Below are 13,929 nucleotides of genomic sequence, written 5' to 3'. Positions count from 1 at the left end.
TGGGTAGTTTTTACCCTTTGCCACTGCAGCAGTGCAGGAAAAACACTTGCCAGAGGTGAAACTTTGTCTGAAATTGCTCAGTTCTCACGTCTTCTGGGTTAAAATGGCGTTTGGAGTTTATCCCAACATGCACTGGGAAGAAATCAAAGGTGACCCAAATGAAGACTGGATGACAAATTAAGTTCTTTGCACAGTGTTGCTGGAGACACGTTCCCCTCTGTACATGCACCTTAGGAAGAAGGTGAAGTTGTGCTGGACATCCTGCGTTAGAAATTAAAAGAAACAGCACAGAAATGCAAACTGCAAAAAAATGGAAGAGGATGGATGAGTGAGCAACTCTTTACAACACTGCCACCTGCAGGCACAGACGCTACAGTTGACTGACTTTAGGGCGTCTCTCTGCAGCCGTGGTGAAAATTAGGTGAAGAATCCACGATCCAAAACATCCAGAGAGGACGGACCTGCTCCCTCGTACGTCTCCCCTGCTTCATCTCCACAACCACCACCAGTCACTCATGTCAAACCCGTTGGAGGACACTTTGGGGAACAGCCATTTTATTAATCAAATTTGAACTTTGTGTTAGTTTCTCTTTATTCCAGTGTCACCATGGTGAACACCCATGTTAAAAATAAAAAGTGACATTTTTTTCTTTTTTTTTTTTTTTCCTTGTTAAAATGTATAATCATAATGAAGACAGTTAATCATAGAAACTAATCATAGAAACTTGACAGAATGACCTCACAGCATTTTGGATCAAACTCTTCTCCCTTCAGGCTAACTCAAAGAAAACAGAAAGAACAGAAATGGGCCAGGGTAGACAGGAACAAAAAACAAAAAAAAAAAAAAAAAAAGCTTCTTACGTATATCCACATTTTTTTTTTTTTTTTTTTTTTAGATATTTCCCATAGACATTATAGGTTTGGTTTGAAGGGGGATTCTGCTGGATTGTCTCACGTTTTTTTTTTTTTTTTTCCCTGTAGAGGAGCATCACTGCAATGCAGCAACAGTAAATCTACTGAGGAGAGTGAGAGCCCTGAAGACTCTACCTAGTGCACTGAGAGTAGGGGGGATCTATCTGGACACACTTGAGTCGGGGTGTTGTGAAGTGCAAACCATTAGTTCTCTAAACCCTCCCTATTCTAGCTAACATCATTTACCACCCTGGCAAACAAGCAGTGGCAAACTACACCTGAATACATAGCTGGAGAGTGTCCGGCCCTGTAAGTATACTCACAACATAGTTATTTTCATCATTACAGTACAGTATAGAGCAATAGTTTTCATATACTTTTCATATCTTTTTTCATATTGCACCATCAGAGAATGGGACACAGAAAGATCAACAGAGACTCCATTTCCTAATTAAAACGAGATATGTGCAAACATGACTAAGGACTTTATTAACCAAATCAATTCTTCCCTGTAATATCCACAAATAAAAGTGATTTCTCTTTTTATATATATATTTATAGTAATAAGAATAATAAATCTTCACATTGGATCATTTCATAGTGTGACAAAATGCTCGACTGGGCTGGTCCAGTCACGATCGTAATCCTCATTGTCTTTTAAATTGGTCAGTCCCCATGCATCCATAGGAAATAGATTTTTTTTTTTTTTCTTCAAAAAAAGTAACAATTTGAGAGCAGCTGAAAAGTTTGGACTGGTGTGTCAATTGCTTTCATTCCAAGATTTCTCCCAAGTTTCATTCATTGTTTCAGAAGGATATTCCATAGGAAAAAAATGACTCCAAATCGTCATCTTCCACTCCAGAAAAACAAAAAACAGAAAAAGAAAAGAAAAAAAAGAAACAGATGTCCGGGTTCTTATGAAAACATTGTAGTAATGGTGTGATAATAGATCATTTGGTAATCAATAATTAATGATCATTAATAGCTGACAACTAACAATTAATAATCACTGATTAATTATAAAGAATTAACAATAATCAAGAATAAATAATGCTCTCTCGTTACTCAATTAGTTTGGCAAAGCTCCGGCTGGAGTCGTTTCCGATGAGTGAATTTTTTTCTCAAGTGAAACAACAAAAAAAAAAAAAGAAGAAAAAAGAAAAAGAAAAATACAAACAAGAGATAAAAAGAAAGCTCTGAAATAAATAAAAGGAGATTAGTAAAAGTGACCCCGCCCTTGGAGGGGTAGGGGCGTATATACAGAACTGCGTGGTGAAAGTCAGTTTACTGCACTTGAGTGTTAAGTCCAGTGTTAGAGTGAGTTCTAGTCCCGCCCTAGGTGCCCCTGCTGTTATACCAGCGTGTAGGACTTTGCGTAGGGGTTGCTGCTCTGTTTGAGATGTCCTCGCGAGTCCAGCAGGGACTCCTGGGAGGTGCTGAGCTTGGCGGCCTGTGCCAGCTCCGAGCCCTCTCTGTGTGGGAGCGTGGCCGCAGAGCCGGGTTGCCACTGGGCCACTGGGTCCCTGCTGGCCTGAGGGGCCTCTGTGGGTGTTGGGGGAGCCATGCGAGATGGCCGCTTCAGCGAGCGACTCTTCTGGGGCTCCAGACAGGCCTGACCCATGGCCGCTCTCTCCCCACTAGCTGTCCCCCTGGATGACCCCGAGCAGGACATGCCTCGGTTTAACAGGAAGTCCATGCGCAGGTACGGAGGAAGGTGAACCAACTCGCCCCCTGCAGGAAAAAAAACACACACGGAGTTAGAAATCAGAAAAAAAACATTAACATTATAAAATATCAAATAGCTGTTTTTTTATCAGTGAGCAACATTCCCCCTGGAGCTGTTACTCACCTTCATATGTGACGAAAACTGAGCTTTGTCGTCTCATCAAAGCAATAAATCAAGAGTTTATTCAGCACGATCACTCAGACATGCAGCCTGTCTTCATGTGTCTATGCTCTAGTAAGATCGACCTCAACCTTCACTACTGACTATTCCAATTTCATAACCAGACTAGAATATTTTCTGCTAATTAATAAAGTAATATAACTGCACAACAAGAATTTTGCATACAATATCCTATCAAACCTGACGTGCACAAACATCTTATATCAAAACAACACTTCAGATTTAGCTTCACGTGAATCCTTTCAGCAATCATCACCGCACGGATGAATCTCTAATCTCCTAATCTTAAAATCATCATCACAACTTCACAACTTCTCTGAACGTCTGTGTTTGTTTCATGCTGCTTTGTTGAAACTGGTCCCAAAGGACACGAAAGAGAAATCAATTCAATCCTCAAAAGCAGACTGAGGATCAGTTGGCACTGTCGGATGCTGCAGTTAAGATGATTTTCTGGTTGCAGTGCCTCATTTAGAGCAGTTAGCAGACTGAGTTTTTGATTGCAACACTCGAGGATTTAGTTAATGGTTGGATGTCAGTATTAGACAAAGACAAAGAAGTTAAAGTTTTAGGTTTTAGTGTTATCAACATCAAAACAAGGACAGTTATAGTAAAAAGGTTAAGTCAGGGTTCAAGCCGAGACAGATCTGTGGCTGATCTTGGACAGCGTGGCCTCACCCGGTCTGTGGGCCTTGGGCACGGCCATGTTCATGACCCGGCTGACGTCCTGAGGCTTGGGCGGGGAAGCAGTGAAGCGGCAGATGCCCGATTCGGACGGTGTGCTGGAGGTCAGGCTGTCGGTGTAGTCGTTGGTGCCTGCCGTCATCTGCTCTGAGGAAGTGTCAGAGATGAAGCATTCGGTGATGGTGAATTTGGCGTGGCGCAGCTGCTCCTCCATCTTGGCGTGCTCGTAGGCTCTGGCGAGCTCCTCGTAGGTGGACGACGCGCTCTCTGTTGACACCATACTGCTCCGTGCTCGGTCTGGACGTGGGCCGGGGGGGTTAGTGGAGGAATTAGTGGCAAGAGTTAGAAATGTTAGAAATGTTAAACTTTGTTAAAGGCGTCAGAAAACTGATTTGTTGTTAGAGACGAGACGAGGAGCGTGATAAAACATCCAGATGTGTTGCTCACCTGTATCCTGAGATGGGCTGACGCTGTAGCTGTCACTTTCCTTATCAACAGAGCCTGCGACTCTGGGCGTGGGCAGCCTCCAGTCAGTGCTGAGAGTGTGGGAGGAGACAGGGGGGTGTGGGCGGTTTAGGGTCCACTGGCTGGCGTAGCGGTTGCGAGCAGCTGGGCCGGCTTTGGCTGTGCGGCGGGCTGTAGGGTCTGAAAATGGTAGAACGCAGGGTGTTTATGCAGGACATGGGTGAACGGAAAGAAACGGTCATGATAGCAGTGACAGGAGTAACAAATTCCCTGAATATAATCCACCAAAATGCCCAGGAATAAAACAAACAAACAGCCGAAACATCGTCACTATGGGTTCTATTAGAAATGACACATCTAAAGAAACTGTGAAACAGTTTGTGTGAATGTAGAATTTAAGCATCTGGGCTCTGATCTCATCACTCCCCACCTGTAGAGTCTACAGGTGGATGCTGGTGGAGGTGGGACTAGTGTAATGCTACATGAACACTGCAGGATTTAAAGTACTCATGCATATTTTGCAAATGAACAAGGGAATGCATTCAACATGTTTGTTAGAGGTCTTTGCGATGTAACCATGTAAACTCCACCTTTAAGGCTGTCCCGGATCTATGTGTACAGTGTGAAGAATACGACAGTGAGCTGAGCTGTCACACTCTTCAGGCTGTTTGCAGGTAAACAATAAAAGACACATCGATGGAGGGAAAATGCAAATGGATCAAATGAAAAACAGCCGGGAAAGAAACAGGAACAAACAAAACCAAACGTTCATCTTACGTGTTATGAAGTGTTAAAAAAAAAAAGCGTCCGTACTGGACTTACTGGTTCCTGGTCTGGCGTCGGACACATCCACCAGAGGTCCGGTGGCCTGGGACAGGGACTGGTAGTGGACTGTGTGGGTGACTGTGGACGACTTCTGCTTCTGGGTCTCCCCGAAGTCGTTGTCAGTCAGTAACACAGTGGATCTGTCGTCTGGTGGGACAGCAACAAAAACCAGGCTCAGCACTTCGATGACCAGGTTCAGTTACCGTACACATTACGTTACACACTGTGGCAGGGAGCTTACCAACAGTCTCCATGGTGTCTCTCTCCTCGATGAGGAGCTGGGCTCTGGGGATGTCGATGTGCATGCGGAGCGTCTGTTGCTGTTTGTTTATCGGCTCTGCTGGACGTGTGTTTTTACTGCGAAACATACAAAGAAACATCAGAAACCCTTGATGCAATGAGTTCTCCTCAGACAACAGTGCTGTGTCCGGTCGTTCTTACCTCATGAGCATCTCAGCCAAACTTTTTGCATCTGGAAAACAAACAGAAACATTTTAACTTGTTGGAAGACGTGAGAATCGGAGCTAAAATCTGTCACCACCTCTCCCATCTCACCTCGGAGCCTCTTGAGCCTTTGCTCCCTCCTCCTCCTCCTCAGCACCAGGAGCCCGATGAAGATCACAACGATGCCCACCAACACGCAGGAAATGGTCACCATCATCTTCAAACCTTCGCCGCCGCCGGGGTTGTCCTCGCTCACATTGGGCGCCTTCACCAAAGGTGCGATGGTACCTGAGCAGAAGTCATACGATGTTAAGATGTGTGTTGTTTTCATTTTTTTATTTCATTTGTGTCCTTGCTGCTGTAAAAGTTGAGCAGCTCAAAGACTTTAACATTCACGTACGGTTCCACCACAAGCTGCTGCACTCTTAATATCCGCACTTGACCTTTTTGTAGATCTGCCGGTGATACCCGGTTCCCATTCTGCAAAACTGTACTTAAATGCCAGCGTACTTAAATCCTTCATAGTTAAATGCTCAGCCTGATCTCTCTTCAACAGCTGCAGGATGCTGGTGAAGTGTCTTCACGAGCAGGTTAAGGCAGAATGCCACCGAGCTCCCGGGGTGCAATATGAGCTGGGAGCTGAAATGATTTGACTCTGCGTGGTGGCATTCAGTAGGTGCCATAAGAAACAACACGCAGACCAGCTACAGCCACCGGAGCCGGCACGAAATGTGCTTTTTATTGTGCCATTCATCAAGGAGGCCTCGATCAGCTCCAGCCTCGAGCTCTGCCGTTAACAGAAAAAGTGTTTCGTTCCTCTTTGCTTCAAACTACTACTGTTAGACAGACTCAGTATGGTACAGGTCTTTTATCACTGATTCTCTACTTATTCAACAGCCAGAGTGTCAGTGTTCACATTATACTGCGTGTGGAGCAGCCGGTGAATCATACAGGTTCAGTTCTCCTCCAGTTCCAGCAGGCTGTGACAGATATTTCAGAGACTCCCGTTCCCTGCAAAGAAAAGAGTCGGTAACAGCATCATTCCCTCGCTTTTGTGTTTAACTCACTGCCGTCATAGCTGAGCGTCGCGAACTTGACTCTCTTCTCGGCGTAGCCGGCGCTGTTGTAGACCTTCATCTGCAGCTCGTACCACGTGGCCTCCTGCAGATCGTACAGGATGTAGCTCTTGGTGAGGGAGGTGCGCTGCGCCGTGGTCCACGAGGGCGAGTCTACGGCGCGGTACTCCAAGGTGAAGGAGGTGATGGGGCAGCCGCCGTTATTCCAGCCGTTCAGGTTGAGCTTGACGCGGGTGGCGTTGATGCTAGTGAAGAGCTCCTGTTCTTTGGAGTACTGAGGTTCTGCAGAGGGAAAGGAAACCTCGGTGTGTTAAGATGGTAGAAATGAACCCTGGTGGTTCAGTGACCTCAGATAAAGAAAATCTAAATGATAAACCTCGTTTGTTTATACCTTTCCCATGAGTCTTTGCTTCAATGATCTCACTAATGCGTCCTGGTCCCACTGCGTTCTGGGCCGTGAGTGTGAACTTGTACCAGGTGCCACACTTGAGGTTCTCCAGCCGATAGGAGCGCTCGCTGGGACTGATGGCAAAGTTACCCCACTGCTCGCTGTTATCCTCCGAGTACTGCAGGATGTAGCCTGGAAAAGAAGACGACGGTGAACGGAGAGAGCTCTACTGAGAAGACAAACGAGAAAAACAAACCAGGATCGCGTCGGTCTGACCTCTTATGGAACTGCCTCCGTTGTCTCCAGGGATCCAGGAGAGGGTTATCGAGGTGGTGGTTGTCTTGGTCACTGTGAGGCGAGGCTGATCGGGTGGAACTGACGGAAAGAAAGAGAGGAGTGTGTGAATGAATTAACACCCGTCCACAGGTGCAGCACGCTCAAAAACAACACCTGCGTGTAGGTGTTGGTGCAGAAACGCCGTTTGTTCCACTGGCTGCTGTTTTCTTACCTTGAACCTGCAGGTTGAGGACGATCTTGTCCGACCCGAAGCTGTTACTGGCCACACACGTGTAGTTCCCAGAATCCTCCGCTTTCACCGTGCGAATAACAAGGCTGCCGTTACCATGGACACTGCGCCGGCTGTCGATCACGACCGGTGCTGGGGTCCCATTGCTGAAGGGTTGAGAGTGTTGTCAGTGTCACAGAGAGTAACTTTCGAAGAGATAAATTCAGCTGTTTGTATTTGAACTGTACTCACATCTCCTTCAGCCACTTGATGGTCGGGGATGGATCACCCACCGCTTTACAAGGCAGCACGATGTCCCTCATCCAGGGGGTCGTAACTGTCCTGTTGAAGGTCAGGATCCGAGCTGGAGCTGCAGAAATACACACATGCTTCATAAGCCTGCAGTAGCAAACACGTAAATTACTTCAGATAGTTTTTTTTCACATTTCTTGTCCCTTCATTTACTCTCTAACCCTTCAGCTCACGGTGTTTCTCTCTCCATCTGAGCGGAGTGGAGCTGGGCAGGGAGAACATCCATCACCTGGACGTCAGACAGCATGTGAGCGTCCTAATGGGCGCTCTGGGTCCTGACTCCGGACACCATAGGGGTCTATCGGCATATGCAATCAGCTTATCAGCTCTCACCAAGCATGTAGAGTGTCGACGGGGCCAAACACGGGCTTCTTTACATTCAAATGATACTCGCCTACCTGTCTTCTTTTAAGAAGATACAAGGAATGAGCCAGTTTTTCATGCACCATGGTTTCCTTCCTTCATTATGCATCCCATCTCGTGCATTATACCCATCAGGCACGTTACTTCTCAGTTTTTTATTTGACTGCCTACTGTATAGATTCACTGTAATTCAGCTTTACTCAGCAGTTTGACTGTGCAGATCAGCTCCCTTACCCTCCGCCATGGGTTTGACAGTGATGATTTCACTGGCGTTTCCACGGCCTGCAGCTGTGACAGCCACCACCCAGATGCTGTACTGACGGTTCCTGCTCAGGTTGGGGATGCGGTAGAAGAAAACATCCGGGGCTGCTTCAAACTCACTGCTCACCTGGGTGAAAGGAAGGGAAGGAAGACAATCAGAGCACTCACTTAAAAGATAAAGTCTGGTGCAGATTTTTTGTTTTCACATTCTTGTGAATGTGTTACCGTGGGGTGCGGGTTGGAGCAGAAAACGGTGTATTTCCTGATGATGCCGTTCACTTTGAGAGGAGGAAGCCAGGACACAAACACCACAGAGTTTGACGCAGCTGCTGCCTTCACACCTGCTGGAGGACCGGGAACTAAAAAGGGAAAAAAAAGAAGATGATCCGGTTGATATATTTCCCACATTAAGCTAATATTATGACGCAGACCATTTTTATGGCGCTTTTTAGGCTGATTATAAAGCAAGATAACAGATGGCCAAACGTCATATTCCACAGGACTTCCTGCTACACACGAGAGTTATAGCTTTCCACTTAATAAGCATATTTAATCCCCCGATGCCTCCTTGGCTCATTTTTACCACAGGGGTTTATTCGCTGCTGCGAAATATTCTCAATTTAGCAAAACCGACATTTCCCCATTTAATGTAAAGATGATATTGTAATTTCTCGGTGCCCTACAGCGACGAGTCGAACTTACAGCACAGCACAAGTATGAGCAAATCTGTAAAACAAGCTTTGACAAGTGCAATACGACGGCGGCCTTTTTATCTTCCTACCGTCTTCCTTGGTGCGGGTGTAAATCTGCTCGCTGCGAACGCCGTCTCCGGCTCTGGTGAACGCCAACACCTGGATGCTGTAGTTGGTGTACTTCTCCAGTCCATCCAGCTCCAGAGAGGGCTTCGAGGTCGTCACATTCCTGATCTCACCGAGCTCTGATGGACAGAGGACAAGAAAGGAGAGAAATGAACTTCAGGTTGAAAGGCCTTTAAATAATCCAGTCATATGCTGCCACTGGTCCAAACATGTGACCAATATATTATACAGCAGATCACACATAAAAGTAGATGTCAGGCCCGAGGGTGTCGCAGCATAACCTTGGATATTATGTCATATTCAATCACACTGTTTAAAACAATCCTGCGTCCAAGGTCTGCGGTGGTGGCTGGTCTTGATTGGCACTCTGAATTATTGATGTCTCTCTTTGTCACCGCTCTCTGTTCACATCCCTTCTTAACAATGTTTTTTTTTTTTTCTGTCTCTCTGTTCGCTTCTCTCCAGAGATCTCAGAGACCAGCTGCATCTCTTCTTCTCGGGCTTTTAACGAGCAATTAAGACACCTGAAATACTCATCTCTACGCACTTGCGGGACTGCAGATAGTTTATACCGTGCAGTAAATGCATTTTATGCACGATTGTGTTGGTGTGTGTTTGATATCCAGTTGTACTGTCCAGATATGAGAATGAAACCAGAAAAAAACAGGAAGGTTATGAGCACAAGAAACTCTTATTACGTACGTTGTATTATAACCAACTCTCAGAAACTTATGTGTTCTTTCATTAACCTAAATCTTTATTTCCTGTGTAAACGTGGAGTTCACACCCCGTCTGGCTCTGTTTGGTCACAGAGGGAAAAAAAAACTGGTCCAAATAGAGAACAGGTCTCCGCCTGGGCATCTCTGTTGATGTGTGACCAGTCTAATTAGACTTCACAGGAGGCGACTTCTCCACAGTATAAAAGGTGTTAGAAGTGCGGCACTATTTTTCACCATTAAACGTCTCCAGAGCTTATTACAAGTGACCTGTGTGACCGGAACTGGATATGAAACAAACTGAGCTGTGACGGCTCGATAGATATGTATATATATATATATATATATTAACTGTTACAAAGTGAAACCGACTTTTCATTTGGCTTCTTGTCAGGTTGAAGCTGCTCTGTAGTGTTTTTAGTTCTGGTTGTTGGCTCATCGAAAGTCTGAACTGCAGTTTGCAGCTGTGACTGTTTGCCACAGCACCAACACGCCTGACTGAAACACCCACACTGTCCTTGCATCTGGACATCCATGAGAAAAATCCTAAAAACCATCACCACTGATATTTGACGATTAGCTCATGTATTCATACAACACATCACCACTGATATTTGACGATTAGCTCATGTATTCATACAACACAATTCTAAATCAGGTTTCTTGTAACTTTAATTGATCAAAACAAACTTTTTTTGGTTCTCTGTTTGAGTAATGAAGAAGATGAAGATATACTTTATTAATCCCTCGATGGGGAAATTCTTTTTTCACTCTATTTTATAGATGCATTTTAACCCGGAGACACACACAGTATGCAGTACAAGGGCATAGACATGCAAATGTGGAGAGAGATGGTGGAGTGATGGGCAGCCCCAGTTGGGGGGTCCACTTTCCATATTTTTGGTCCATGTGGGACTTGAACCGGCCACCCAAGCCAAGTCCCAATGGACTGAGCTACTGCCGCCCCTTATTATTATCCAAGCAAAGGTGCCAAACATGTGCAGTATCATATGGTCCCTTAATAACTCACCTTACAGCCTTATATAACTCACATAAATGCATTTATCATAGCAGCATGTGCAGCAGTACATTCACATACAGCTTCCTGCAAACATCTGAGATGATTCAGTGTAACCTCAATATAACCCTGGTACTACCCGATCACAGAGGGCTTGTATCTCCCTCTGCTGGTCAGTGCTGACACATCTTCTCATAATGATGAACTGTTCTTGTCTGCGATTGAGTATTATAGAATAACGAGTCTATTACAAATGAATTTAAATGTAACTTTGAGGAGCGTTCGCCCTTGGAGCTCTTACTACAGACTGTTACCATGCAAACTAATCCTGGCTGTCAGGTCCTGAGTGTTCGTGTTCTATAGGCAGGGCGACATGATGTGACAGTGCAGGGGTCAAAGGTAATCGTGCTGTCACAACCAATCCCTCCGACACAAACCAGCCATGTGACGATGGTTTGGCATGCTGTCTGACTTCCACGGGACCGTGCAGACTTTTGGCCAGTGGTGGATGTTACTCAGATACCCAGAATACACCGGGGTAACTATAAGTTATATCGTACTCATTAGCATCCGTAACAATCATTATAAAAACGCAGCGTCACACTGTGTACGTCCAGCAGAGATGAACACTGATTTGCATCAAGACTGGACCTCAGCCAGTCTGCAAACAGAACATAATCTGATTGTGCTGCAAGTTTGACACCAACATATGTCGGCTCTTTGTGAGAATCTGCGATAGGTCTGCTCTGATTGGTCGAGTCTGAGGGTAGACTCTTCATGTGGTGTTTTCTCAGCAAAAAAACAAATGTGTTCATATTCCTTCCTCATAAAACATTTGCAAAACTGATTTCGAAGTGTTTACTTCCTTCCAGTCTTCTTCCTCCCCGTCTTTGCGGGCACATTGCAGCATGTCGTGGTAGTTCACGACGCTGTGAGTCAAACAGATGGTAGGACTGTGATTTGTGTCGTCTGTGTGTGTTTGTGTGTGTGTGTCCTTGTGCATGTTCACAAGATAAACAAAACGAGGACCCACGCACTGAAAAACAGCTCCACAGCACTGCAAACCTGTAATCATATCTTAGTGATGAATGTATGAATGAAGAGCTATTCGTAGGATCTGTTCTCTGAACTTTGTGGCCAGAAAACCTGCAATGAACTTCAAGAACACAGTTCAGATCCCTGAGAACTACAACTGAACTCTCCTGTATCTACACTGCATGCTGCAAACACTCCATGTCCATAGCACTCAATGTTTTTAAGTAGTGTACAGATATAAATATACCTCCATCAGGCAAGTTGGCCCAGTAGATGACCCGGAAACCGAGCAGATTGCCATTAAGAGCGTCTTTGGGAGGGGTCAGCCAGGACAGAGAGATGACCTCTGGAGACGTGGCGGTGGCCTGGACATTCTCTGGAGGACGACTGGGCACTGAGAGGAGAAGAGGAAAGAGACAGTGTGAAAAAAGTGTCCTCTCACAACATGCAGCAGCACCCCCTGATCTCCACTAGGTTGTGATATATCCTCACAAATCTCTCACACCGTGCCGTGTGCCTCCTTGAGGACAGCTGTTAGTACAGATATTAAACATATGGCATCCATTATCTTTGTAGATTTTATTCAGAATATTCTCACATCGGTTTCATATCATATCCCAGCTCCGTCTCCGTCTCGTCTTACCGTCCTCCAGCGTGGTAGCAGCCACCTCTGTGGAAGAAGGCCCTGTCCCGGCGCTGTTGCTGGCCTGCACCACGACTCCGTACTGGGTGAACTTCTTCAGGTTGTCCAGCACCAAGCTTTCCGCGTTATCTCCCGTCGTCTCCACGCTGATCACGCTGAACTGGTAGTTCCCACCCGAGCTGTATTCCCTGTAGCCCACCTGATAGCCCCTGATGGCTCCGTTCTGGAGGTGCTTCTTGGGCGCCTGGCGAAGGAACGGCAGAAGTTATTGAAGACAATGGTGACAATGGCGTCCCCAGCTAGTTTCTACATTTATGCAGAAGTACTGCATTTTACAAATTAAAGAAAACTTGTTTTCTTTTCCTGCGTCCCTCGTCTACCCACTTTTATTCTTCATCCATGTCCCTGACTGTATCTGGCAATAAAACTTATCCAACAAACCTGAATGCATTCAGGATGTATCCAGTTTTATCAAGACAGAGAAGTGTGGATGTATGCGGTGTGCCACGTATGCAAATGCACACCAGACTGTGCTGAAGGACGACCTTGTTAACTTTTCTATTACAGCTTATGAATAGCATTATAATCCTCACACTGTATAATAATTCAATGAAAGCACCACAGTTGGCACCCAAAATGAGACGCCACATACTGCAGCCAAAACAATCTTTAGCTGCAAGAGACACTGTTGAACAGTTCCCCACGTTAAAACAGAGATGCCATCATGTGAGGCGTCATATGTTTAGATGACTAGTATGTCTCTCTACACACAATTTGAATAACTCCGGAAGATCTACGGTGTCGAATCTCACCTGAACTACCAGACTGTAGCTACACTCACACTTCTTTTAACGCCTGTTTATTCAGGAACAGCAAACTGTGCGCGCATGCTGTTTTCCTGCAATATCCTGCTTTACATTCATAACGTAAAACAAAAGTCACACCTGGGAGCTGACCAGCACAGGCCTCAGCTCCTTTTGTTTTTCCGCTGAGCGGCTCAACCTGAGCAGTAGCAGGTTAAATGTATAACTCAAAGACTCATTAGTGCTGAATTGTAAAGCGCCGTTCTTTCTGCTCCGTCATCCTCGACAGCTGCAAAAATTTTAACACATACCTTTAAAAACCAACAGGGTCGGATTAACTTACCCGCCAAGAGACTCGAATGCTTTGAGAGGAGAGGGCTTCCAGCTGCACGTCCTGAGGTGGTCCATCCGGAGCTGAGATCAGATCACAGACACCACGTGCATGTTATAAAACTGCACACTGCCACAAAACAAATGTCAAGAGTCTGGATCTGGCTATTTCAACAAAAATGATGGTGGCTCTTATAGGTGAGGTGAAGTGCTCTGTGGGGGGGGTGGCAGAGACAGCAGATGAAGGGACAGGAGGGGGCTAATTTGCAGAAGGGGTCCAGCCTCAGTCTATTGACCGTCGTGTGACATTTACTACTGAGGCTGCTAATTGAAAAGTTCTGCTTTTAGTGCGGGGGTCAGCGTGTGTTCAATAATGCAACGGAGCCAATGGTGGTGATGTCACCGGACAGTTAATGAATTGACTCAGC

At 45.6% G+C, this 13,929-nt stretch overlaps 1 protein-coding gene across 3 annotated transcripts in view; it reads right to left on the bottom strand.

Moving 5' to 3' along the window:
• Positions 1-956: 956 nt before the first annotated feature.
• The window catches only part of dscama (Down syndrome cell adhesion molecule a), an 82,366-nt gene continuing 69,393 nt past the window's right edge, over positions 957-13,929 (bottom strand). Inside the window, exons 16-33 of one of the 3 annotated variants that reach the window (XM_027273835.1) lie at positions 13,515-13,585; positions 12,369-12,612; positions 11,973-12,119; positions 8,920-9,075; positions 8,364-8,497; positions 8,112-8,265; positions 7,455-7,572; positions 7,206-7,369; positions 6,974-7,072; positions 6,701-6,889; positions 6,301-6,591; positions 5,345-5,521; positions 5,231-5,261; positions 5,031-5,146; positions 4,778-4,936; positions 3,947-4,144; positions 3,494-3,796; positions 957-2,643 (exon numbers count right to left, since the gene is read on the bottom strand). In XM_027273835.1, coding sequence (XP_027129636.1) covers positions 2,264-2,643; positions 3,494-3,796; positions 3,947-4,144; positions 4,778-4,936; positions 5,031-5,146; positions 5,231-5,261; positions 5,345-5,521; positions 6,301-6,591; positions 6,701-6,889; positions 6,974-7,072; positions 7,206-7,369; positions 7,455-7,572; positions 8,112-8,265; positions 8,364-8,497; positions 8,920-9,075; positions 11,973-12,119; positions 12,369-12,612; positions 13,515-13,585 — 3,131 coding nt within the window. In that variant the 3' untranslated portion in view covers positions 957-2,263. The remainder of the gene's footprint in view (positions 2,644-3,493; positions 3,797-3,946; positions 4,145-4,777; positions 4,937-5,030; positions 5,147-5,230; positions 5,262-5,344; positions 5,522-6,300; positions 6,592-6,700; positions 6,890-6,973; positions 7,073-7,205; positions 7,370-7,454; positions 7,573-8,111; positions 8,266-8,363; positions 8,498-8,919; positions 9,076-11,972; positions 12,120-12,368; positions 12,613-13,514; positions 13,586-13,929) is intronic. The other 2 variants (XM_027273836.1, XM_027273837.1) reach the window with 2 other exon arrangements.

This window comes from Larimichthys crocea, chromosome XXII (assembly GCF_000972845.2).
Source record: "Larimichthys crocea isolate SSNF chromosome XXII, L_crocea_2.0, whole genome shotgun sequence".
Taxonomy (NCBI): domain Eukaryota; kingdom Metazoa; phylum Chordata; class Actinopteri; family Sciaenidae; genus Larimichthys; species Larimichthys crocea.
Note: the sequence above shows the minus strand (reverse complement) of the source record. Positions and strands in the feature narration are given on the sequence as shown.